Below are 26,054 nucleotides of genomic sequence, written 5' to 3'. Positions count from 1 at the left end.
TTGAAAGCTACTCGGGGTTGAGAACTGAGGGACTCCAGTCAGTGCAAGATGGAGCCGCCGCCCGTGGCGGGACTGCAGCTCCCAGCATGCCTAGCAGCCGGGCCGGGAGCCGGGACTCGGAGTGATGGGGCCGCCGTGGCGCTTTAGGCCGCGCGTTCTGTGGTAGAGGTTGAGGTGGAGCTTGCGGCCTGGGAATTCGACTCTGGCAGAAAAGATGGAAGCGTGGCGCTGTGTGAGGAGGGGCTACGGCCGCTGTATGGCGGGGAGAGGCCGGTCAGTAGTGTTGGGCGGCGGGAGGGAGGAGGAAGGGGCGGGCGGGCCTGGGGGCGGGCTGCCCAGGTTAGCCCGGGGCGGGGCGGGCGTGGGGGAGGAAGGAGGAGGAAGAGGGTCTGGGCCATGGTGCATCCGGGACGATCCTGCAGAGACCCTGAGGGATAGGTAAACCCGAGAAGCCGCCGGCGGGGACTCTCGGCCCACGAGCCCCAGGGACCAGACCCGGAGCGCTTCGGCTGCCGGCTGGCCTTGTGCTTTTCGGGCCCGGCTTGGCCCGGCATCCCCGGCCTGCCTGCCTGCCCCAACCCCGGGCCAGGACCGGCCTGCTGTCCGCACCCCGCTGCCCGGCTCCGGGAGCTGCGGGTGCGGGCGGTCGGCTGCACCGCCCGCGCGGGGTTGCTTCGCTGTTGTGTGAATGTCTTCCAAACTGTATTCACTTGTGCCGAGCTTTGATTCCGCCTATATTGCTTCCTGGGTAGTGGTCTTTAACTTGTTGAACTTCAAAAAAAGATAAGAAAAGGAAAAAAAAAAACCCACAGTAGGTGCTGCCTACATTAACGTGGTCTTGGGCAGTGCCGGCGGGATTTAGGGTCTGTTGCTGTATATCTTTCTCCTAATCCCCTTCAACATAAATACTTCGATATTTCAAGCGAAAATGTTTGTGTGCCCTGTGAAACCGACCATCGTGGCTCGCGTCCGAAGAAATGATTACTTAAGGCTCGTTTTCTGGTGTTAACCCCCATAGGCTGGGCCTGAAGGGCAGTTTAGTAACACCGCGTTTCCTGAGTACCAGCTATGGGGCAGGCATTGTGCTAGGCGCTTGTCCAAGAAGCCAGAGTTAAAAAGTACTTAAGGCTTTCGGCATCTTCAGGGAACAAGGCATCCGAGTAAATAACCGCAAGTCGAGGGAGAAGTGTTGTAATTATAGTACCAGGGTTTTATTTCAGGATAGCAGCTGATTAGAAGAGACATGGACCAAGTAAGTGCTCCAAGCCTAGTGAGTTACTAGAGTTGTCTGAAAGCAAGATAGTGTGCCCGTGTCGTGCCTTTAAGATGATCAGGTTGATTTTGAACAACAAAGATGTCTGAATGCTGTTAAAATGAAATCGATTTTTAAAAAGTGCCATAAAAGCCAAGCACCAGTGAATGCAGCTATAACGTAAGAGGACGTGTTGACACTGTCTTAGAATTGTACCTGCATTGAACTCTGCAAGAAACGTTAGAAGCCCGTGTCTGAATCCTAACGTTTTGCCAAAATACTGCAGTAAGAAGGAGGTATTTAAGCCACCAAGTTCTGAGAGCAAAGGGACAACATGCATGCCAGAAGTGATGCTCTCACAAGGTCAGAGGTGTTCGGGATGCTAGGTTTGGAGTGTTGGGCAAGTCCCAGTGGATAGTCTGTCTTCTTATGTCTCCCCAAGGAGAAGCATAGTCCAAAATAGAAGAGAGAGAGAAATTATGCAGCCACTGATTCTGATTAACAAGAGAAAGTGTTGTAAAAGTTGAAAAAGGCTTTTGTTTTCTCAGCTCTGTATTTGGGAAAATCTATCCTTGGTTTAAAAAAAAAAAAAAACCTGTTCAGAAACATTTTTCCTCTAAAGTATTATGCTTTATTTTTCCCATTGAGCTTTTAAAAAATGTTTATTTTTATTGCAAAGTTAGATGTACTCAGAGGAGGAGAGAGAGGGAAGGAGTATCTTCCGTCTGATGATTCACTCCCCAAGTGACTGCAGATGGCCAGAGCTGAGCCTATCCGAAGCCAGGAACCTGGAGCTTCTTTCTGGGTCTCCCGCACGGGTGCCGGTCCCAAGGCTTTGAGCCATCCTCTACTGCTTTCCCAGGCCACAAACAGGGAGCTGGCTGGGAAGTGGGGCTGCCTGGATTAGAACTGGCACCCATATGCAATACAGGTGCATTAAAGGTGAGGACTTTAGCTGCTAGGCTACTGTGGCGGGCCCCCAAATGAGCTTTATTGGATGCTAGAAAACTGTGAAGACTAGGTTGGTGACTGATATATCTAGGTTGAACGGCAAAGTTTGTGAGGGTCATGTGAGCGTTTTGGGGGCCCTGGCAATATTCTGTGTGATTTGGAATGTCAGTCAGAGTTCTTTAGGGAGAGAATATTGAGATACTGATGCAAAATCAAATCACAGGTGCTTTTCCCTCCTTATCTTCCCTGATTTAGAGGTCAGATTTTAAATATTAAACATTGTCATCCCTTGAGGAAATAGATTTGATGTACTATGGTTCATTCAACAAAAAGTGGTACCTCAAGGAGTGTATTTATTTCTTTTAGATACTCTGTGTTTCCCCATCACCCGAGGAGTCTGGGCAGAGATTGGACTACACCGTGGGAGAACCTACAAAGATCTTGCTGGAACAGACATATTTCTAGCTGTATGAGGTGGCCTGGACATTATTCTCGTGCCCCGTACCCCTACTTCAGCAGTAGGCATTTCTCCCTGCATTGGCGGCCACGCTATTTGTCCGTGTCCCGGACTCAGTTTCAGTACTGTAGCTGGAGACCCGACCGCCTCAGCCAGACATCTCTGATTCATCTCTCTAGTTACGTCATGAGCTCTGAGGGAGATGAGCCTTCATCCAAGCGAAGAAAACACCAAGGTAAAGGTGCCGTTTATCTTGGTGTAGAAATAGCCATGCGTGACAGTCGGAGCTTTCGTCTATCTAATCCTTGATACCTCTTGCCGGTTTCAGAGGTGTTTGTTTTCTTTTTTTAGTAGTTCTATGGCAGGAAAAAAAAATTTTAATGGAATCTTTATTTTGATCTTCAACTAAGTGTGGATTTGTGGCTGTAAAAATTGAAGTAACTATAGGTAAAATAATTTGGAGAACAGTGAAAGCATGGATTAGTAAGCCTAATTTAAGAATAAATTCCAACTGCGGTGTTTTGGAGACAAAGATGCTTGGAATTCTTAGAAGCAGGTGACTATTGCTGCAGGTTCACAGACCTAAAAAGAACTAAATGCGTTTTCATTTTAGGGCTAATGTTTTTGCATTTGATGAAAAGTCTCCTAAATAGAAATAAATCATAAAGACATTTTATTACAGAGTAAGGTTTTTTAAATTATTATTTTATCTGTATTTCTCAAATTTGGGTCTACAGATAAAATTTTGAAAGCCTGTTGGAATTTCTGAGGACACTGCAAAAACTTGCTTAGGGAAAACAGTGCAAATCTGAGTTGGGACAGTCTGGCATAGCGTTTGGGCTGCTGCTTGGGAAGCCCATATCCTATGTCCTGGTTCCTGAATTTGAACTTGAGCTTTGCTCTCCATTCCAGCTTCCTGCTGATTTCTACCAACAGGAGGCAGGAGGGAGATGATGACTCAGATGCTTGGATTCTTACTGCTGCTATGGGATATCTGATTTGAATTCCAGGCTCCAGGCTTTGGCCTGGCCCAGTCCTGACGCTCGCAGGCAGTGGGTCTGTTTCTCTATCTTTCAAATAAAAGCAATCATAAAAACATTAGTAAAAAAAAGTTTAAGTGTCAGTTACTTTTATTTTTTTCAAATAGTTCACTAGACTCCTTCTGTGCCTCTACCCCTGCTCCCACTTCCAACCCCCCTAAAACATAAATATCTGAGTAGAATTTGGAATTGTCTTCTTAATGACCTGTAGATTTCAGTGAAGAAGATTGTTCTCAAGATTTTTGAGAATGAGACATGGGAATGTTACTGTGTAAGACACTGACAGCCATGTTTGTCAAAGAAAACCACTCAGAGAAGTAGGACATAGGCTTCCACTGGGTTCCAGGGATAGTTCTTAATGTCCAAATAGGATCCTCTTGCTACCCAGTTAGAGAAAGCCTGGCTACAAAAAAAAAAAAAAAAAAAAAAAAAAAAACATATAATGAGTAGAAGTCTTAAATTCACATAAGGGAGAATCTTTTGGCAGTAGCTAACCACAGCATGAGGAGATAAACAAGAAATGTGCGTGTGTGAATGAATGAAAGGTATATCGGAAAGGTTCCTGAGGACAGTCCCTGGTCTGGCGAGCTAGGGCTGAAGGGTGACATCACATTGCTTCTCATTCATGTATTTGTTGTTCATCAGGCCAGCACGCTCCCCTTGATAATTTCTTACGAGTCAGGTGTGTTAGGTGGAGCTTTGGCGTGGTGACTGGCAAGGGCCTGGGAGTGCTCCCGACTCCTTTGTGTTTCACCACTGATTCTGTGAACATAGATTGCTTAACCTCCTTGTGCAAAATAATGTCTATTTTGAAAGTCCGTTGAGTACAAAATGAAATATGTTCAAGTGCCTAACACACTGTTGGCTTCCTAGTAGGTTCTCAGAAAATTGTGATGGCGTTTTCCCTCTAATGGATGAGGCATTGCATTTAATAGACTGAAAAACCTTGCTCACAACCTGACTCTTTATATGTCCCTTCTTCCTAGGTGTTGTGAATAAGGAAAAGTTCTTCGTTAAGCCATGTTTGTGACTTCCGATCTTTCACTAATTCTTTTCAATCAAGAGAACAGCATTGCCCACTTGCCTATCACTTTAAAAGTGGTATTTGAAGGATTTATGTGAGACAGAATTGGGACATTTTAATTAGGCCCCCTCAGACCCACGCAGGCCTATGCTTACTGTCTTTGATTCATCTGTCTTCTCTGCTGCTGATCACCTTGGTCCTCCTGACATGGAAGGTATAGAAGCTTTTGGAGTGAATTTGTGTTGTGAAGTATTTGAAGGCCAGAGCCTCTCCACTCTAACAGTGGTTTTCAAATTTGTCTTCTGTGGAATCCTAGCATTTGAATGCCTTTCTGGAAGTTCATTAAAAGCGAATGTGGTCAGGACAAAATGTGTGTTTACCCAGCCGTCCAAGCTGCCATACCAACATGCCCAAGATTGGTGTTCTGTGACATGAAAAGTAATGCCACAGGGTTCTACAAGCTACAAAAGTTTGAAAGCCACTGTATTGATCAGATAATCCAGTGATCCCACTTATTTAAAAAGTGGGATTGTATGAGAGCTGGTTCTCAAGTTCTTTTATTACGTGGGCTATAAAAACCTTAATGCATTTATATGCTATTACTGTGTGCACATATTTTATTAGGAAAAATGAATAAGCTTTTGGATCGTTGTCCTTTATGTTGTTATGTGACAGCGACACTGGGCTGCTGCTCTATTTTTTATATTAGCTTACGTTTTATTTGCATGACTGAGCCTTTTTCATTCTTCATTCAAATGGAGACTTTGATTTGTGGCTAAAACCATCATAGACAGTCCCCAACTTATGAATGAGTAGTGTTCTAAACACTTGGGTTATTTTCCCTTAGAAATTGTTGTAAATCTTAGGAGTTCTGTGGAACTACTTAATGTAAGGAGCCTTGGTTTCGAGTCTTCAAGGGTCATATCCCTCATGTTGAATGAAGTGAGTAGTTTTCTCCCCTTTGCTGGACACAGACAAGCTATAAGCAAAATTCTATCATACTTAAAAACTTTAGTTTGATTTTGTTTCCTTTCACCTTTTTTCCTTTACTTGTTTAGTACCTTCACAATATCCTAAGTCTCTAGTCACCAGTCATAAAATTTGTCTTTTTCCATCCTGACCAAAATTTCTGTTCCCTCAGTACTACAGGTATAAGCTACTTAGATGCTAAGGAACCTAATTTACCAGATATATTTTGAAATTGCTATACCATTAACACTTTTCTACAGTGCAAGATTTTTGTTTTCAAGATTTGTTTACCTTTATTGGAAAAGCGGATATACAGAGAGGAAGAGAGACAGAGACGATGATCTTCTGTTCTATGGTTCACTCCCCAAGTGGCCGCAACAGCTGAAGCCAGGAGCCAGGAGCTTCTTCCAGGTCTCCCATGTGGGTGTAGGGTCCCAAAGCTTTGGGCTGTCCTTGACTGCTTTCCAAAGCCACAGGCAGGGAGTTGGATGGGAAGTGGAGCTGCCAGGATTAGAACCAGCGCCAGGCCCACAGTGCAAGATTTGATTGTGAATATATTCTTACTGCAGAAGATTTGCAAGGATTTTCCATAATCTTACCACTCAGAAATAACTTACTTAAAAAGCAGTGATGCATTTATTTTCTTTTAGCCTCTTTTTTCACCCTGTGTTTTAAGCATATCAAAACAGTTTTTTTATTTTAACAGACTTATTTATTGATTTGAAAGGCAGAGTTAGAAAATGAGGGAGGAAAAAGGAGAGACAAAGTGATCTTCTAGGGCCCAGTGCTGTTGCCTACTGGCTTAAGTCCTCACCTTGCACACACCAGGATCCCATATGGGCACTGGTTTGTGTCCTGGTGGCCCTGCTTCCCATCCAGCCTTCTACTTGTGGCCTGGAAAAGTAGTTGAAGATGGCCAAAAGTCTTGGGATCCTGCACCCACATGGGAGACCCAGAAGCTCCTGGCTTCGGATAGGCTCAGCTCTGGCTGTTGCAACCACTTGGGGAGTAAATCAGCGGATGGAAGAGCTTCTTGTCTGTCTCTCCTTGTCTCTATATATCTGACTTTCAAAAAAAATGAATAAATAAATAAAATAAAGAAAGAAAAAAGAAAAGATCCTCTATCCACTGATTGACTCTCCAAATGACTGCAATGATTGGGGCTGGACCAGGCCAGGAGCTAAAAATTCCATGTGAGTCTCCTTAATGGGTGCAGGAGCCTAAGGGCTTGGTCCATCTTCTGTTGCCTTCCTGCGTGCATTACTAGGGAGCTAGATTGAAAGTGGAGCAGCCCAGACATGAATCAGCACAAATATGAGCTGCTGGCATCAAAGGTGGTGTCTTAGCTGGCTGTGCCACAACACCAGCTCCTCAACTCAATTGTTTAATTGGTGGAATTTTTTTTTTAAAAGGAAATGTTCTGGGAGAATACGGTTTTTTTTCCATTTTTTATTTTATTTTGACAATCTACATAGTTAATTTGGGTAAAAAGGTTCAAGGGCTATAGGAAAGTGGATAAGACTATTATTTCCATATTATTTCCTTCATATGTCTGAGGTAAATGGAGATATTGAGGGAGAAGCCCCACCCAGTTTCCCACCCAGTGAAACCCAATGAAGTGAAAACCTGCCTCCTGGGTAGAGGGAGCTCTCCTGGGGCAGAGGCTTTTCATAGACTCTTTCCATGCTTGGATCCATATTCCCCTGCTCCTCCTAGTTCTTGTTTTCCTCCTTGGAGCTCATAGATTCTTAAGTAAAAGTTCTGAATTTTTCTATATGCCTTCTATGGCTATGACAATATCCTGTTTAGTGGTAGCGGGGCAAAATGAAAAGTGAGTACGCATGTGTGTGCACACACCCACACACACCCCCACAACTCCACAACTGGTGGTCATTTCTAAGTTGAGGACTGCCTATAATTGAAAGGCTGTATGCTTTTTACTTCTTGTCACTTGTGGAGTATGTCTTCTCAGAATATAACTGTGACACATTCTTGGTTGTCCACTAGGTGTGCGAGCCAACCACCACCATTTGCTAACATCCTGAATTTGTCATATTTAATTTCAGCTTTGATGTTCATGAAAAAGATCACTTTAGTTCGTGTTGGTTGTGTTGCTCCACTGAGTGTTTTAGACACAAAATATTATTTCCATGTGGTACCCTTTTACACTGTTCCTGGATACAGTAAGCCAGAATTCTGAACTAAGGATTGTTTCTGGAACTTAATTAATTGTTTGATCATACTTACTATTTTACTAATGGGGAATACAATCCATTGTAAAATCATCTTGTTGGAAAGCCAACTGTGACATACAAATATATTATTACAGTTATAAACTCACTAAACATGTTTGTGACAGAGCAATTTTTTATCCATAGAGACACAGTTCTGTATCCTCATCTCTTTACTGGCACATTCTGCAAAGCAACCAGCCTAGATACCTTTAAACCTGTGTTATAGGGCCCGGCGGCGTGGCCTAGCGGCTAAAGTCTTCGCCTTGAAAGCCCCGGGATCCCATATGGGCACCGGTTCTAATCCCGGCAGCTCCACTTCCCATCCAGCTCCCTGCTTGTGGCCTGGGAAAGCAGTCGAGGATGGCCCAATGCCTTGGGACCCTGCACCCGTGTGGGAGACCCGGAAGAGGTTCCAGGTTACCGGCTTCAGATCGGCGCGCACCGGCCATTGCAGCTCACTTGGGGAGTGAATCATCAGATGGAAGATCTTCCTCTCTATCTCTCCTCCTCTCTGTATATCTGACTTTGTAATAAACTGAGTAAATTTAAAAAAAAAAAACCTGTGTTATATACCTTTTGATCAAGCAGTATATCTTCTTACTGCCTTTAGAAAATAATTTGCTAACAACTTGAAGTTATTCAGTGCTATATTGCCATTTCCCAGGCCATTATGTTTTTATTCGTTGTCCCAGGAAGTTTTTTCAAAGATGAGAAAATACTTACATATAGCAACCTGTTTACTACTGCCTATGATTAATTCTTTGTGTTTTACTCAATATATTTCAACAGGGATGATAACACGGAATTGGGAATATGTATGTAACTACAATAAAGAAAACATGAAGATCCCAGGAGGCAAAGAGGGTGACTCCCAGTGTGAGGACAGTGAGAACCAGTTTGACTTTTCAGTGATGTCCTATAATATACTTTCACAAGATTTACTGGAAGATAACTCACACCTTTATAGACACTGCCGGCGGCCAGTATTACATTGGAGCTTCAGGTTTCCCAATATTCTGAAAGAAATTAAACACTTTGATGCAGATGTAAGTGCAAAATTTTAATCAAACGTCTTCGCACAGAAAAAACCATGTTAAACATTTTGTTTGTGAACAGAATGGCTTTACCTGTTTGGCTTATGTGGTGAGAAGGGAAGATGTGTAAGGATAATGAAAAATTATTGGCATGGTTTCAGACAGCCTTGGTTAGTGGTGCTTGGTAAAAATAATCATTGGGCCTGGTGCGGTAGCCTAGTGGCTGAAGTCCTAACTTTGCACACTCTGGGATCCCATATGGGCACTGGTTCTTATCCCAGAGGCCTTGCTTCCCATCCAGCTTCCTGCTTGTGGCCTGGGAAAGCAGTCAAGGATGGCCAAAAGCTTTGAGACCCTGCACCTGCATGGGAGACCCGGAAGAGGCTCCTGGCTCCTGGCTTTGGGTCAGTTCAAATCCGGCTATTGGGGCCGCTTGGGGAATGAATCAGCAAATGGAAGATCTTCCTCTCTTCCTCTCTCTTCTCCTCTCTGTATATCTGACTTTCCAATAAAAATAAATAAATCTTAAAAAAAAAAAAAAGGTTTCCTTTGGTAAGTGGGTATTGGATAGAAAGAGAGCTCCGTGTGAGTCCTGAGTTCAGATTGAAAACATCAGTTTTGCCATTAAGAAGAGAAAAGGATTGTTTCAACTTTAAAACCCTGGTTGACAAGATGAAATGATCAGAAAATTCATTTGCATCTCTGTGTTTTAATTCAGATTTTTTTTTCCTCCTTCCAAGGTACTTTGTTTGCAAGAAGTTCAAGAAGATCATTATGGAACAGAGATCAGGCCAAGTTTGGAATCACTGGGTACAATGCAACTCTTCTATTAGCTGAGTTTGCTTTTGCGCATTGGTGTGTTATTAAAGCCGAACTTGCCAACACAGTCTGTGGTGTGTTTAGACTAAAAATCTGTGCAAACCTGATCTGTTACTGGGTAACATTGAAATACTTCAATTGGAAGCTTTTGTATTGGTGTATACTCTAAATTGGAAGTGTGAGTTAGAGTGTCTTAATGGCTCCCTTGGCAACAGTTGCTGTGCAGCCCAGTAGGCCTCTCAGATTCTGGGCTGGGTGAGAGGAGGAACCAGTGTGTCCGGTTCATGACAATGCCAGTACCTTCCAGTGCCCAGTGTAGAGAAGCTAAAAACTTGTAAATGAAGAAATACTTCTGAAAGTAAATCACCTGTGGTTTTCTAAATTGAGACGTTTGCGTACTTTGTGTTTTCATTCAGCAAATGTTTTTTGAGTGCCTTCTGTATGCCATGCAACATTCTAGTAAGTGACGAGATAGCATTGGCAAAACAGAAGTCAGCAAGTAGCATCATAAGGATAGTTTTCTGTGGAAAAGCAAAAAACAAGTGGGATGGGAAGATTTCAGGAGATGGGGTGATGTTTGAGCAAAAACGTACAGGAGGTAAAGTAGTGAGCCATAGCCAGAGCATTGCAGGCAGTAGGAACAACCCTGAGGGACTAACTGGGAAGGCTAGTATAGCTGGAATGGTATGAGGAGAAGATGGGGAAAAAAATCAGAAAACTGGAGCAGAGGTGTTGGAGCCGGACTCACTGTCACCTGGCTGGGACTGGGAGGGTGATCATGCAGAGTAGTGTGTGTGTGTGTGTGTTTAAATATCTCAGGTTATTTTAAAAATAGCCTTTTAAAGTTGTTTTTAAATTTTGTATAGAAAAGGCAGATTTACAGAAAGGAGAGACAGAAAGATCTTCCATCTGCTGGTTCCTTCCCCAAATGGCAATAACAGCCTGAGCTGAGCTGATCCAAACTCAGGAGATTCTTCCAGGTCTCCCATGCGGGTGCAGGGTCCCAAGGCTTTGGGCTGTCCTTGACTGCTTTCCCAGGCCACGAGCAGGGAGCCGAATGGGAAGTGGGGCTGTCAAGATTAGAACCAGTGCCCATATGGGATGTGGAGCTAGGAGATGGAAGATTAGCTAGTTGAGCCAATGCACTGACCCCACGCAGCAGCGTATTAAGAACTAAAATCTGCCAGTGGAGCCTCAGTGCCCAACCCTTTTGATGCTAATACTTACTAACAATATACATTACTAACATTTGACAAAAAAAATGCACTTTGGTAAGCATCATTCCAAAGTGTTAGGGGAGTTGCAGTATGTTGAGTAGGGCCGAGTGCCTGAGCTCAAGGCCCATCCCTGCGTTCAGTCCAGCTTCCTGCGCGTGTTCCTGGGGCAGGTGCTTGAGGCCTTGCCATCCATGTGGGAAACCGGTGCCCGGCTCGTGCCTTCAGCCTGGCCCAACCCTGACTGTTCTCAGCATTTAGGGAGTGAGCTACTGTTTCTTTTTCTTCCCATCAAAAATAATTTGAAAAAAAAAAAAAAGGAAAGAAAAAGTTTTTTAAAATATCAGGTTTTTGACAAGTACTTATATTTAAAAAAAAAAACTTGTCATTTAAATTAATTTCTTTCTTACAGGTTATCACTGTGAATTTAAGATGAGGACAGGAAAAAAACCTGATGGTTGTGCCATTTGCTTCAAACATTCCAAGTTTTCACTCTTATCCGTGAACCCAGTGGAGTTCTACCGCCCTGGTATTCCTCTGTTGGACAGAGACAATGTCGGATTAGTTTTACTGTTGCAGCCCAAAATTCCATGTGGTGCCTCCCCTGCCATCTGTGTAGCTAACACACATCTGTTGTACAATCCAAGGCGAGGAGACATTAAGCTGACCCAGTTGGCCATGCTGCTTGCAGAGATCTTCAGCGTGGCCCATCAGAAAGATGGCAGCTGCTATCCCATTGTTATGTGTGGCGACTTTAATTCTGTTCCTGGCTCCCCACTCTACAGTTTCATAAGGGAAGGAAAGTTGGATTATGAAGGACTTGCCATCGGCAAGGTAAGTGCCTGCCTCGTTGTTACTAGGAGACAGGGCTGAGTGCTCTGTTCGTTGTAATGGGAGGGTGACTGTTGGCAGCTGTTGGGAGACCTTGGGTGAGCTTTTCTCTACCTGTGCCAGTATTGCGCTTAGAGAAGTTAGGAGATAGCAAAAAGAAAAAAAAATGGGGAAAGAGAAAAATGAGAGCGTTGCCAGACATGCAGACATGGACACTTCACAGATAAGGGATTGATCAGAAGGTGGTGAGGTAGAATGCTGGATGTGGGCGATACCAGTGGTACAACTATGTTAGAAGTTTCTTCTGAAAAATGATAAATATCTGAGCTTTTTATCTTGGTACAGTTTGCCCTATTTTTCTTTCTTTTCTTTTTCTTTTCTTTTTTTTTTTTTTTTTTTTTTTTTTTATACTTTGTGTTGTGTGTGGTTTTGGTTTTTATTTCTTTTTATAAATTTTTAAAATTTTGGGCCTGGCAGCGTGGGCTAGCGGCTAAAGTCTTCGCCTTGAATGCCCCGGGATCCCATATGGGCGCCGGTTCTAATCCCGGCAGCTCCACTTCCCATCCAGCTCCCTGCTTGGGGCCTGGGGAAGCAGTCGAGGACGGCCCAATGCATTGGGATCCTGCACCCATGTGGGAGACCCGGAAGAGGTTCCTGGTTCCCGGCTTCGGATCAGCATAGCATCGGCCGTTGTGGTCACTTGGGGAGTGAATCATCAGACGGGAGTATCTTCCTCTCTGTCTCTTCTCTCTGTATATCCCACTTTGTAATAAAAATAAATAAATCTTAAAAAAAAAAAAAGCTCTCCATGCAGCTGAGAGTGGGCTCATGGGGGTTGCTCTATTAAAAAAAAATTTTTAGCTTTTTATGATGTTTACATAGTTGATTAGGGTGGGAAGGGTCGAAGATTAGAGGAGAGTGGGTGAGACCATTCTTTCCAAATTGTCTTTTTCTTCCTGTATCTGTGAAGGGGGCGGACAGTAAGGGCAGAAGCTGCACCCAGCCTCCCAGCTGTCTCAGTACGTGGGGATGGGGGAACGCCATCCCAGGGTCCCTGATGTGGAGCATGCTGTGAGGGTTTTGCTAAAGCGGTCTCAATGGTTCTTGTTGCCATTTTTGTTGTACTTTCCTGGGCTTGGCTTTGGATCTTTGGCTCTTTGGTATATTTGACTAACATAAGACTTCAGTGTTTGATGTGATAGGGACTGTATTGCAGGTATAGAAAAGGAGGGGCAGTGTTATTGCTATTGATGTACAAATTGAAGGAGATCATGTGTAGGAAAAGGTTCTTGTCATGTAAATTATAAGTGCTGTTTGGATTGCATTTGGGCAAGTTTTGTAAACACAAATAATTCCTTAATGAGTAAAGAGTAATATGTACCATTCTTGGATTACCTTTGAGTTGTAGATTTTTCAATACATAAGCCACTTAAAATCTATTCACTTAAGATACCTGTTGAAATTTTGTTTAGGTATCTGGCCAGGAACAGTCTTCACGGGGACAAAGAATTTTATCTATCCCAATTTGGCCCCCAAACCTAGGTATCTCACAGAACTGTGTGTATGAGGTGCAGCAGGTACCAAAAGTAGAAAAGACAGGTGAGTGTTCACAACACGTGGTGGCAGTCTGCTGGGTGACAGTGTCCCTGGGGAGACAAAACATTTCCCCAAGGTTGACACCTTGGGGATGCATATTTGTATAAATAAATACACAGGGTGATTTGTGCATTCCTTTTCGTTTAGAGCTCCAAATTTACCTTCTTAAAGTCAAATTTCCCAACTTGATGTGTGCATGAATTGCATGTTGCTTTGGAATTCTTTACATATTTTATTCTTCCTAATTCTGGAGACCATCCAAACAGGGACTCCAGGATGAAACATAATGATAGCATCTGTCTGAATTAGGTGTGTCTCAAATGTGGTTTCTAGCATCAGAAAACTACCGCAGCAAACGGGAGCAAAGCAGCGTGTTCTGGGTGATGATTGGGTCTCTCTCTCTCTACAGACAGTGATGTGACTGAGACGCAGCAAGAACAAACAGAAGCCCTGGTGACAACTGAAAAGTAAGTCTAGCCAGTGGATTTTTGAATAAGTAATTCCTGTTTTTCAAAGATCACTTTGATAATTCCAAGCTGCTGCACTTCACCAGCTGTTAAGTAGACTTGACTTCCATTCCTGAGTGCCCTTCCTGATGCATATTAGACTATTCTCACCTATCACTCTGGGCTGAGAGGGTTGGCTGAGACAGAGCATGATTGGTGCAGTGTCTGAGGGTTCAGGAAACATCTTGGAAGGAAAGTGCCTTATTTTTATGGACCGCCACAGCCCAAGGATATGTGTGTTGCCTTTACATATGTAAGTAAAGATCAGATCACAGATAAATATCTTGGAAAATATTTTGAAAAACATTTCAAGAGGATCCCTAGTCTTCCTTAACCCCAAAATAATCTTTAGGAAAACTGATCTAAAAACATGATATCAGCAGAAGAGATAACACATTTTATTTATATTATTGAGCTATAAGAAAAAGTCATTGGAGATGGAAGGGTGAAGATGCCATAAAAACACACAGATGTCAGGGGCTGCAGCTGGAAGGTTGGTATATGTTGATGCAGAGACAAAAGTCTTATCTCTTTGTGAAGTTCTTGAAGTGTCTGATTGCTTCATAGTGTGCCTCTTTCATTGGTTTTTGTCTTGGCATTTAACTTTAGGAATCAAATTAGAGCCATCTCATTTTTATCTGTGGCTCTCAGTCTTTATTTCCTAAGATGTATTTACTTAAATCTTGAAAAGATAGCAACAGAGAAGTAGGGGACAGACTTTCACACACAACCAACCCCCCAAATGGCTTCCAACAGCTGGGTGCAGGCCAGGCCAGTCAGCAGCCAGCTGTGGGTCTCCACATGGGCACAGGTGCCCAAGCACTTGGCCACTGTCTCCTGCCTTCACAAGAGGCTGAATCCAAAGCAGAGCAACCCAGACCGGAACTGCTGCTCCAGGGCCACAGTGCCAGCCCTCAAGTGTGTTAACTTAGGAGGAATGGTAGAGTTCATGAGCAGCGCAACGGATGCTGAACATCTTTCTTTTTTCATGTAGGTTATCTTCAAGCTTACAACACCATTTCAGCTTGTCCTCTGTTTATTCACACTACTTTCCTGACACTGGAATTCCAGAAGTGACCACCTGTCATTCCCGAAGTGCCAGAACTGTGGATTATATTTTCTATTCCGCAGAAAAGGAAGCTGTCACTGAACACCAAGGTAAAGAGTGCTGGTCATCTTAGCTTCTGCTGGAGAGCCAGTACCTTAAACCGTAAGGCTGGAGGTGAAAGCATTAGCTAGATGAGTTGGGTGGAGAGTGAGAAATCAATTTTAGACAGATTGATAAGTTATTTGAGTATATCACTTAATTGCCAGCATATGTTGAGGAGGAAATATAAAGAATTTCTTAAGAATTATATCCCCGGGCCCAGCAGCATGGCCTAGCGGCTAAAGTCCTCGCCTTGAATGCCCCGGGATCCCATATGAGCGCTGGTTCTAATCCTAGCAGCTCCACTTCCCATCCAGCTCCCTGCTTGTGGCCTGGGAAAGCAGTCGAGGAAGGCCCAAAGCCTTGGGACCCTGCACCTGTGTGGGAGACCCGGAAGAGGTTCCTGGTTCCCAGCTTCAGATCGGCACAGCACCGGCCATTGCGGTCACTTGGGGAGTGAATCTTCGGACGGAGGATCTTCCTCTCTATCTCTCCTCTTTGTATATCTGACTTTGTAATAAAAATAAATAAATCTTAAAAAAAAAAAAAAGAAATCCAAAAATAGTCATGAGAAACTTGGGAAGTTTAAAATGTGAGCAGCTTTTTTGTGTCTACCTCAATCCCCCCCTTGTTTTCTTTCTTCCATTTTATTTGTGTATCTGTGTTCTAATTCATTTTTTCCCTTTCCCCAGCTGTCCTTCCCACCCCCCCCTTGATTTCTGGAGAATAACCTTATAAAAAGGTAATTGCTTAGATCAATCAACTGCATAATAAGCTTTGTTGCTTCCTTTGTAATCTAGTAGAAGTCATACCAGCATATGTCCACTAGGTGTCAGGAGAGGGTCGCAGATCAGCATCTCCTAGTTGGCCATCTTTTTTTTTTTTTTTTTTAAGATTTATTCAGTTTATTACAAAGTCAGATATACAGAGAGGAGGAGAGACAGAGAGGAAGATCTTCTGTCTGATGATTCACTCCCCAAGTGGCCGCAAAGGCCGGAGCGTGTCAATCCGAAGCCAGGAACCTGGAACCTCTTCCGGGTCTCCCACACAGGTGCAGGGTCCTAATACATTGGGCTGTCCTTGACTGCTTTCCCAGGCCACAAGCAGGGAGCTGGACGGGAAGTGGAGCTGCCGGGATTAGAACCGGCGCCCATATGGGATCCCAGGACGTTCAAAGCGAGGACTTTAGCCGCTAGGCCATGCTGCTGAGCCCAAGTTGGCCATCTTTTAATGTGACTTCTGTAAGACAAAATTAGGTGGATTTATTCTCCAGTCATCTTGTAATCTCTGATACTTTGTTCAGCTTGTGTTATTTTATACGAGTACAAAGTATTTAATGGTTGAATTTGTTACATAGGTGTCAATCTGAAATTACCATCAACCTTCTTACTATATTAATATTTTCTCCTAAAGCTTATTTGCAGAAGTTGAAATAGAAAAGCTAGGCCCAGCGCAGTTTCAGTGGGACATCTGGAAGAGGCTCCTGATGCCTGATCAGCTCAGCTTTGGCTGTGGCGACCACTTGGGGAATGAACCAGCAGGTAGAAGATCTTTCTGTCTCTCCTTATCTCTGTAAATCTGCCTAATAAAAATAAAATACATTTTTTAAAAAAACTATAGAAAAGCTATCAGAAACTATGAGGTGTTTGAGTTATGATTGGTTCATAGAACAATTAAGTCAGTAAATCATATTCTAAAATCTGTTTCTCCTTGGTCTTCCAGAAGGCTCTCTAGTTCTGTGTCATAGTTGTTTTGTTTTATTTTTTAAATTTCATTTTTATTGGGAAGGCAGGTTTACAGAAAGGAGAGACAGAAAGACCTTCCATCTGCTGGTTCATTCCCCAAAGTTGGAGCTAAGCCAATCCAAGCCTAGGAGCCATGAGCTTTTTCTGTGTCTCCCATGCGGGTGCAGGGTCTCAAGGCTTTAAGCCATCCTCGACTGCTTTCCCAGGCCACGAGCAGGGAGCTGGAGGGGAAGTGGAGCAGCCGGGACATGGACTGGCACTCGTGTGCGATGCTGGTACTGGAAAGGGAAGGGCTAGTTGATTGAGCCAGTGCGTCAGGCCCTGTGTCATGGTTGTTCAGAAAGACACGCCTGTATGGATTATAGGAACTCGTTGGCCATTGTCACTGAATATGTGTGTGTTTCCTTCTTTCACGTAGGCACTGAAGTGAGTCTGGTTGGTGGCTTGAAACTTCTTGCCAGATTGTCACTTCTTACAGAACGAGACTTATGGACTGTGAACGGACTTCCCAATGAGAACAACCCTTCCGACCACCTGCCTCTGGTGGCCAAGTTCAGGCTCCAGCTCTGACTCTGACCACACGCTTCCAGTTCCTAGTCCTTTTCCAAAAAATGTCAAGTTTTTCTTAAGTGATTGCATGTTCATTTTTGTGCTGTGGTGTTTTTAAAGAAGTTATACTAAATGCTTGAAACACATAAGGAGAAATGAGTTTACAAAAAATGATTTTTTTAATAATGAAAAATATTTTCCTGAAAGTTGAGGTATGTTCTTCATTGTAAAAAAAAAAAAAAAAAAAAAAAAAAAGATGTGAATATTTTTTATTTCGTATGCAGTAAAGTTGACAGTGATTTTTAAATGCAGTGCATCTTCTTTAGCCCTCTTGGTGAAGAACTTTCATGTGGTTGGCTACGTGTATAGCTAATGTCTGAGATCTTGCAAAGGCCTGCTTTTGTTGGGGGGCCCTGTGCCTGTTGAGTTGTGATAGTTCACCTGAGAACTCCCTGAAAGGACTAATTGATGGTGCTTTTTAAGTTGTACACAGTGCGTGATTTCCTACTGCCAGGAGCCATGTATCATGTGTATATTTTGTTGGGGTATATTTGGGAGTTAGAGATCAACACATCTGATAAGAGGTTACTTACGTAAGCCAACCCTTCTCTGTAACAGACAGGTGGGCCAAAGAGAGGCAGAGATTTTAGGGGTTAAGCATATTTCGTTAAATTTTTCTTTAGTTTTTTTTTTTCCTATTCAGCTTCAAGAAGAGACCCCTGGGTTGCAGGAGATTTTACTAAACCCATTATTGTGTTAAGAAATTTGTCTTTGGAACATAGTAGCAGCTCTAAGGCTACTTTTATTAGCCATCAGAAAAGTGAGAAAACCTGTAAAAGTGGGAGATAGCAACTTGAAGAGTATTGTTTTCGAAATAGTCATTTTAACTGTTGGCCTCAGTAGTTTTATTTCAAAGGTGGGTAGTCTTCTTTCACTGTGATGCCCGAGGCATGAGGTGTTGCTAACCCCTGTAAAGTAATTATGAGCAGGTCTAATAAATTCTAGAGTTGGTTCCATAAAGTGTTTGAATAAAGATTTTTTTTTAAAGATTTATTCATTTTATTACAAAGTCAGATATACAGACAGAAAGAGAGACAGAGAGGAAGATCTTCCGTCCGATGATTCACTCCCCAAGTGAGCCACAACGGGCCGATGCTATGCCGATCTGAAGCCAGGAACCAGAAACCTCTTCCGGGTCTCCCACGTGGGTGCAGGGTCCCAATGCACTGGGCCGTCCTCGACTGCTTTCCCAGGCCACAAGCAGGGAGCTGGATGGGAAGTGGAGCTGCCGGGACCAGAACCGGCGCCCATATGGGATCCCGGGGCGTTGAAGGCGAGGACCTTAGCCGCTAGGCCACGCCGCTGGGCCCTACTATTTATTTTTTTTAAAAGATATATTTATTTTTATTGCAAAGTCAGATATACAGAGCGGAGAAGAGACAGAGAGGAAGATCTTCCATCCAGTGATTCACTCCCCAAGTGACTGCAGCAGCCGGCTTGCTCCTATCTGAAGCCAGGAGCCAGGAACCTCCTCCAGGTCTCCCACGTGCGGGTGCAGGTCCCAAGGCTTTGGGCCATCCTCGACTGCTTTCTCAGGCCACAAGCAGGGAGCTAGATGGGAGATGGAGCTGCTAGGATTAGAACCAGCACCCATATGGGATCCCAGTGCATTCAAGGCGAGGACTTTAGATGCTAGGCCATGCCGCTGGGCCCAAGATTTAAAACATACAAAGTAGAAATCTCTCTTTTTTTCGCCAGTAGGATCATAGAATCACATTTTTTTTTTTTACTAAGCAGTCATTTTGAACTGAATTATCAGTGTTTATATAATGGGTTTTGTTAATAGAATGCTTCAGCTCAAATTGGAAAACAGTGATAGTTTTGGACTTTAAGAATTTTATATTCAAGCATTTCCTATTGTTTTTTAAAAATAAACTTGATGGGGCCCGGCGGCATGGCCTAGCGGCTAAAGTCCTCGCCTTGAACATACCCCGGGATCCCATATGGGCGCCAGTTTTAATCCCGGCAGCTCCACTTCCCATCCAGCTCCCTGCTTGTGGCCTGGGAAAGCAGTCGAGGACGGCCCAAAGCTTTGGGACCCTGCACCCACGTGGGAGGCCCGGAAGAGGTTCCTGGTTCCCGGCATCGGATTGGCACGCACCGGCCCGTTGCAGCTCACTTGGGGAGTGAATCATCGGATGGAAGATCTTCCTCTCTGTCTCTCCTCCTCCTCTGTATATCCGGCTTTCCAATAATAATAAAAATCTTTAAAAAATAAAAAAATAAAAAATAAACTTGATGAAATTCTCAGAGAAGGCATTTGAGTTATTAGGACTTGCCTGGCAGACTTGTAGGCAGCAAGTACTTTTCAGTGTTTCTAAGATTTTCTTTTTAAAATGTATTTACTTTATTCTGATTTTTAGCAGTAATTTGTAGATTGTGCTACATTCCTATTAGCAGATATAGTGGTCAACATCTTAGAATATAATTATCCCTTTTTAATATTAGGGAAGGAAAGTGACTGTGACATGTGAATTTCACAAGTAACATTATTGTATAGGTCATTGTTCTTGAACATTGTTGAAAATTTTTTATATCCTGATTAACATAGTATAAATGTAGTTAATCCATGAACTAGCTTTCGATTTTAACCTATCAAATAAAATGCTATTTTGTGGGCTAGAAAGCAAAGGGTCATGATGACTTTCTCATAACGTTTTCAGAACTCCACTAAAAGTTATCTTCCACTTGTCTGTCTTTTTTTAATTGTACAAACTTTATTTTTGATAATTTTTATATATTTGATTAGAGTGCGAAGGGTCAAAGGCTAGAGGAAAGTGGGTGAGACTGTTGTTTTTACATTTTCTTTTTTTTTTCTTTTCTGCATCTGGGCAGAGGGTAGAGATAAGGGGAAAAGCCACACCCAGCCTCCCAACCATCCCAGGGTCCCCAGTGTGGGGCAAGCTCCAAGTGTCCTGTTCAAGTGGTTTTGATAGTTCAGCAGTTCTGTATTTGTGCCGATCTTGCCACTCCAATCACAATGAAATCTCTCCAGATTCCGTTGGCTAACATAGTCGACTGCCCAGGTATTCACTGCCAACTCTTATCTGGGGTAGTTGATTGATTTGTTCTGTCCTCCATCCTCTGTTGTGGTACCAGGTGTCCTCTGCAAGCTCCGGTGGACTGTCATATCCTCCATGTGTCCACTGCTCCTTCCTTCTAAGCCACTGAGGAGGCCCAGCTCTGACACATGCATTCCATGATCAGACCATGGAACCTGCAATTTCCTCCATGGATGGAATTCTGAGTCCAGCAGTTCAGTTGAGGGGATTTCCAAAGAAACTTCATTTGAGGTGATCCCAGACTTGATTCTTGTGTGTGCATTGCCAGTGCAGGGTTTGGTACTGTCCGTCACCCAAAATGGCCTACGCATACACTGTTAATTGCAATTGCTGGATCATTTGTCTCCAGCCCTGTCTTCTACACAAACCAGTGGGTGTTGTAGTCCAGCCTGATCCTGCCCACTGCTTACTCAGTCCCCAACCAAACCAGTGGGAGTTGTAGCCTAGTCCGAGCACCCACAATAACCCCCACCAGTCCTGTCCCCTGCCCTGGTTCCCACACTTGCCAGTATGTACAGCAGACTGGTCCAGTCTGTCCCATATCCTGTTCAGCTCTCATACATGCCAATGGGCATTGAAGGCTAGTTCAACCCAACCAGCCCCACTATCCAGCCCACACATGTGTGAGCCACTGTCACTTTATCTAGCCATGCCTGTCCCAGTCCTGGTTCTCATGCTCATCAATTGGAGTGGCAACCCAAGAGGGAGGTGCCCACTGTTTACCTAATAGGCTCACTCCCACTCCTGGATCTTGCACTGTCCAGGTGGTACAGCAGTTCAACAAAGTTTTCCCCTGTGCCAGCATCTGCTGGCTGATGCTGCTGCAAAGCCCAACCAATTCTCACCCCCTCTGGCTTATGTATGTACCAGTAGGTACAGTCTGCCCAGCCTGGCTTGTCTCCAATCCGGCTTACATGCAGGCCAACAGGTGTAATAGCCCTGCCCATCCTGGCCTATCCCCAATCCCAACTCTCACACTCACCAGTGAGAACAGTGGCCCAGCAGGGGAGTTCCCTGCAGCCCCCCCTAACAAGTTAGACCACTCTCCCCCGGGACTCACAGGTGCTGGCTGGGTGCTGCATCCCAGTCTGGTGTGTTCTGCCTCACCTTGGCATTTGCAAGTGGGTGCTGTAGCCTGGCCCAGCCTGGCCCGGCCCCACCCGCCCCAAGTTCTAGCTCATGCTGCTGGGGACTCCAGCCTCGCCAACCCAGCCATCCCCCAGGTCTGGCCCTAATGTGGACTGGCTGGTATTGTGGCCCAACTTAGCATGACCCACACACCATTCTGGCTCTTGGATTTGTCAGCGGGTGATATGAACTGGCCCAGCCTGGCTTTCCCCAGACCTGAGCCAAAGGTAAGCCTATGGGTACCAATCCCTGGCCTGGTCTGGGCTGTTCCCTTTCTTGGTTCTTGTGCTCACCTGCAGGGACTGTGTCCTGACACAGGAGTTCCCCAAGCTCCTCCATCAGAACCTCTCATAGGTGGGTCCATAGGCCAGCCCTACTTAGTCCACCTCCTGTCCTAGCTGGAACAGTAGCCTTTCCTGACTGGCCCTCACCCATTCTGGTTCTTGCTGTTAGATACTACTGCCCAGCCAATCCTAGTCCACACCCAGACACAGCTCATGCATGGTTTAGCAGGGGCAGAGATCTAACCCAGCCCATCCTACATCTACCTTGGTTTTCACAATCACCAGTGGGTCCTGGAGTCTAGCCCAGTCTGGCGCACCCCAGACCCAGCCCACACCTGTGCCAAGGGAGACTGCAACCATGTCCATACCAGACCAGATCACAGCCCCCATTCCAGCCACCGCACTCACCAGTAGCACCCACAACCCAGCCAGGGGGGTCTCCTTAGCTCCTCAACCAGGCCTTATCCCAGCCACAGATCTTGCGAGTGTCAGTGGCTGCTCTGACCTAGCTTGGCATAGTCCCTCCCCTGTTTTAGCCTTTGCCTTTGGATCCTGTATCCTGCCCTAGCCCAGTTGGCCCCCAGTCCTAAGTCTCTCTGTTGGGTGCTGCAACCTGGCTCTGCTCAGTCTGTTCTCATCCCTGGCTCATGCAAACAAGTAGGTATGGCGGCCTAGCCTGACCTGACCTGCACTTACCCTGGTTTCTGCACTTGCCAATGGACTATAGTTTGCTTGTCCTGGCCAGTCCTCCCCTTGCTAAAACCAACTCACACACTTGCCAACAAATCCTTACCCAGCTTGCCCAACACCCAGGCCTGGACCACATGCTCATCAGTGGGAGCTATAACCCACTAGGGGAGTTTCCCAGGTTCCCCTCCTCAGGCCATTCCCAGATCCAGGTCTCACACATGCCAGCGGGTGCTTGACCCTTACCTGGCATAGCTTGCCCCATCTGTCCTGGCCTTTGTGTGAGCTGGTATGGCCTGATCTGCCCCATACCCTGTTTTAGGGTGCTCATGCAAGTGCTGCAGCCTGGACCTGCCCCACATGTTCCCAGCCCCAGGACTGGTGAGCATCAGTGAGTTCCATGGTCACACCTAGCTTGGCCCATCACCATCCCAATTCTCAAGCTAACCAGCAAGACTTGTAGCAACATCAGGTTGGGCCCATATATCCCCCCCAGACCTGATTCTTTTGCATACTGCTTGGTGTCATGGCCAAGTCAAATGTGACTCATCCCCTGATCCAACACTCGCTGTCAGGTACTGGGTGGGATCTAGCCCTGCCAGACAGGCCTCCAGCCATAGCTGGTGTGTGATGGTCAGCCATGTTCCATGCTAACAAGCCCAACCAAGAACTCCCACGTGGGATGGTGCATCAGTCTGACACATACAGATCTTTAGGTATCTCCCTCTCTCCCCTCCAAACCACCAGTTCTCAGTCCCCTCACTTATATGCAAGTATAGTAGCTTTGTTGTTGGGTGTCCCTCAGGATTCATTCCTCAACTACATGTACAGTGGCCTTATCCATGGATGTCCCTAGTCAGTAATTCCATACCCCCAAGATCTCAGAGCTCACCACCAGGCAGGCAGCAGGCAAAGCCTGGTGCCAGTTGGTGCTCTGCTAGGATCCTCAGCAGGAAGGCTGGGCTGGCACGGGCTGCCCCGGGTACAACCACATGGCTGGGGGATCCAGACACCCACCAGCTGCTCAGACTTACCTGGACTCCCATTTGTCCTTTTTTGTTAAAAGAATTCCCAAGTCTATTGACACTGTTGATTACTTGCCAAAAACAAAAAGTCCACTGCAAAAATGGAATCTCTCAGTCTGAAGTGTTATGCTATACAAGTTTTAAATAAAAAGGGAAGTTGCAGAGTAATGCAATTCTGGTTCTATTCTACCTTTTAAGATTTGATTTATATATATATATTTTTTTGAAATTTTGTCTTTTGTTGGAATTTAGAAACAATCTACCTTTAACCCTTTGTTTTCATTAGCAATCCCAGGAGATCCAGGGGTTGAAGAAAAAGAGGCACCAAGTCCTTTGCATTTTGTACATGTAAATTATGTAATAAACCATGTCTTTGGACATCTGTGCCTGAAAGTTCTAAAGTGGGTGATTCAGCAGGGAACACTGATCTATTGCTCTTCTCAGCCGTTCCTCCTCTTCCATCTTCAGGATATAGACTGACGCCAACAAGTACATTGAGGTATGCCAAAATAGACCAGTATTTAAAAGAGTCTGAAAGTTGTGAAAGAGAAAGGATGAAAGTGTGAGAAATTAGTTCAACGAGCACATATGTAATAAGAGGATAGGCGGGGAAAAAAACACCATCTTAGATTTTTAGGAGAAAAGCAATGCTTCAGTTTCCAGGATGGTTTTATTAAAGTCCCATGCTGTGTATAAACATACAAGTGATGAGAAAAACATTAGCTTGAAACATGCACTTAGCTGGCATTCTCTAAAACACCATTATACAAGTTTTCATTTACTTAGAAAAATACCCACTAAAACAATCACATAATTTTTCTTAAAGATTTAAAAAAAAATGTATTGGCCGGAACAAAGTCCAAGAGAATAAACAAGATTCTGAATTGTATGTCAAAAAAACTGTACAAGGTTGTACATAAAACTATAGATTACAAAAGCCTTGGGTATAGTAAGAATTCTGAATTAAGATTTCCAAAGTTCTATTTACCAATATCTATTAATAAAATCCTTATGAAATAATTGACTTAGAAAAAGTGAAATGATCATGATTTCTGAGTGTATAGAAAATACAAAATGTCACTTTCTGAAATAAAGTGTACTCAAAACAGCACAACATATAGTCTAAAATCAAGATCTCTGCCATCCATTTAAACTTTGCATACACAACCATGATGGCATGTGAAATTTCTCTTGCATGATAACTTTTAAAACTAGACTTCCAATCATTTTTTGGTTTCCTTTTTTAATATATTTTGAATATACCAGCCTTAAAATCAATTTTGGGAAGGTTTGACATTTGGGATAGAGGTAATTTTAGAATTTGAGCCTTTTCCATCTTTTACAAAATATATTCTATGGACAATAAAACTAGAGTGACAAAAAAACAAATTTCATTTGAAATAAATTTTTATGTTTCTGTGACTAACCATTACTTTAGGAAAATTAATCTACAATTCAAGAACTGAGCAGGGAAGAAAATTAAGTTACTAATTCCATCATTGAGCCAGTTGGCAGTTTTAGGGTTTAGGGATCAGCACAGAGCTGTTTCTACTCTTTTTTTCCATTTTTATTGCATACCAGTCACCATGCAGCTATTTGGCATTGTGGATTTTAAGTGGGATAGACTTTACTACTTAGCAAATCCTATGTCAAACTTACTCGTAGAATGGGGCCCATGTTTCAGGTAGTATACTTATTGGGTGTCATCAAGTTTCAGATGGTTACACAAAGATACATTGCTAAGTCAGTGTTATTTCAGAATGAGAACCAAACATTTGACCATAAACCTCTTAAGTACACGAGGCCATAAACAGGTTTGCCGTATGAAGGTTGACAGGGATAATGCAGTATTTTCCTTGACACATATTCGCTCAGTTTTCTTCCCTAAAGAACATTAAACTGCCTTTGCAAGAAAACTACTTTTCATTAGTATTGAGGGCAGAGTGAACTTTTCATTGTCACCCCTGGAATTTTACTGAGGAGGAATTATTGTGACTGGATTTTTTTCTCTCCCATCCCATCACTACCTTCAGAGGAAGCCAGAGGAGAAGCCCCGAGGCTGCTGTATAACACTTCTTGGCAGACTTCAGATGCATTTTGATCTCCTAAGCTGACATGATGGCCAAGATAATAAGCGAACACAGATGCTGTTCTCCAGGCTTTTACAACACAACAGTCTGCACACGCCGTGCGAGCCAACCTGTGTGGGCTACAGGCGGAAGTCAGGCAGATTCTATCCAGCCTGCTTCATGGGCTTTGTACCAAAGACTTTTCCATTGAAACAAACAAACAAAAATGTTTTGATTCTCCTAAATGTCATGCAATAGCACTTAAAACAAGGTACTGGAAAAGAAAACCACGCAGTGTCATGTTTGGCCTTAATGTAAGACCTGAGAACACAGCATTAGCAATCAGAACCAAAACCTGACTCAGCGTTGGA

The 26,054-nt window shown here is 44.0% G+C and overlaps 1 protein-coding gene across 4 annotated transcripts; it reads left to right on the top strand.

The window, feature by feature from the left end:
- The first annotated feature begins 13 nt into the window (after window positions 1-13).
- On the top strand, window positions 14-18,328 carry ANGEL2 (angel homolog 2). 4 transcript variants are annotated; one of them, XM_058669169.1, is made up of 9 exons: window positions 14-232; window positions 2,570-2,895; window positions 8,717-8,973; window positions 9,702-9,771; window positions 11,407-11,828; window positions 13,298-13,424; window positions 13,831-13,888; window positions 14,922-15,085; window positions 17,238-18,328. In XM_058669169.1, exons 2-9 carry the CDS (start codon window positions 2,673-2,675, stop codon window positions 17,387-17,389), a joined length of 1,473 nt encoding a protein of 490 aa, XP_058525152.1. In that variant the 5' UTR covers window positions 14-232; window positions 2,570-2,672; the 3' UTR covers window positions 17,390-18,328. The 4 variants fall into 4 exon arrangements, with proteins under 4 accessions (XP_058525152.1, XP_004578707.1, XP_012785896.1 ...); XM_004578650.3 differs by having other exon boundaries at window positions 15-273; XM_012930442.2 differs by lacking the exon at window positions 14-232 and adding an exon at window positions 376-438.
- Window positions 18,329-26,054: the final 7,726 nt, after the last annotated feature.

The sequence above is a fragment of the Ochotona princeps genome, chromosome 10 (assembly GCF_030435755.1).
Source record: "Ochotona princeps isolate mOchPri1 chromosome 10, mOchPri1.hap1, whole genome shotgun sequence".
Taxonomy (NCBI): Eukaryota; Metazoa; Chordata; class Mammalia; order Lagomorpha; family Ochotonidae; genus Ochotona; species Ochotona princeps.
The sequence above is the reverse complement of the archived record's forward strand: the minus strand, read 5'-3'. Positions and strand labels throughout refer to the sequence as shown.

Bases quoted from the DNA above. Each gene is read 5' to 3' on its own strand.
- ANGEL2 (XM_004578650.3), top strand. From the start codon at position 215: ATGGAAGCGTGGCGCTGTGTGAGGAGGGGCTACGGCCGCTGTATGGCG. The intron at 2,896-8,716 runs GTAAAGGTGCCG...ATATTTCAACAG, and splicing joins CAAGCGAAGAAAACACCAAG to GGATGATAACACGGAATTGG. The intron at 11,829-13,297 runs GTAAGTGCCTGC...AATTTTGTTTAG, and splicing joins AAGGACTTGCCATCGGCAAG to GTATCTGGCCAGGAACAGTC.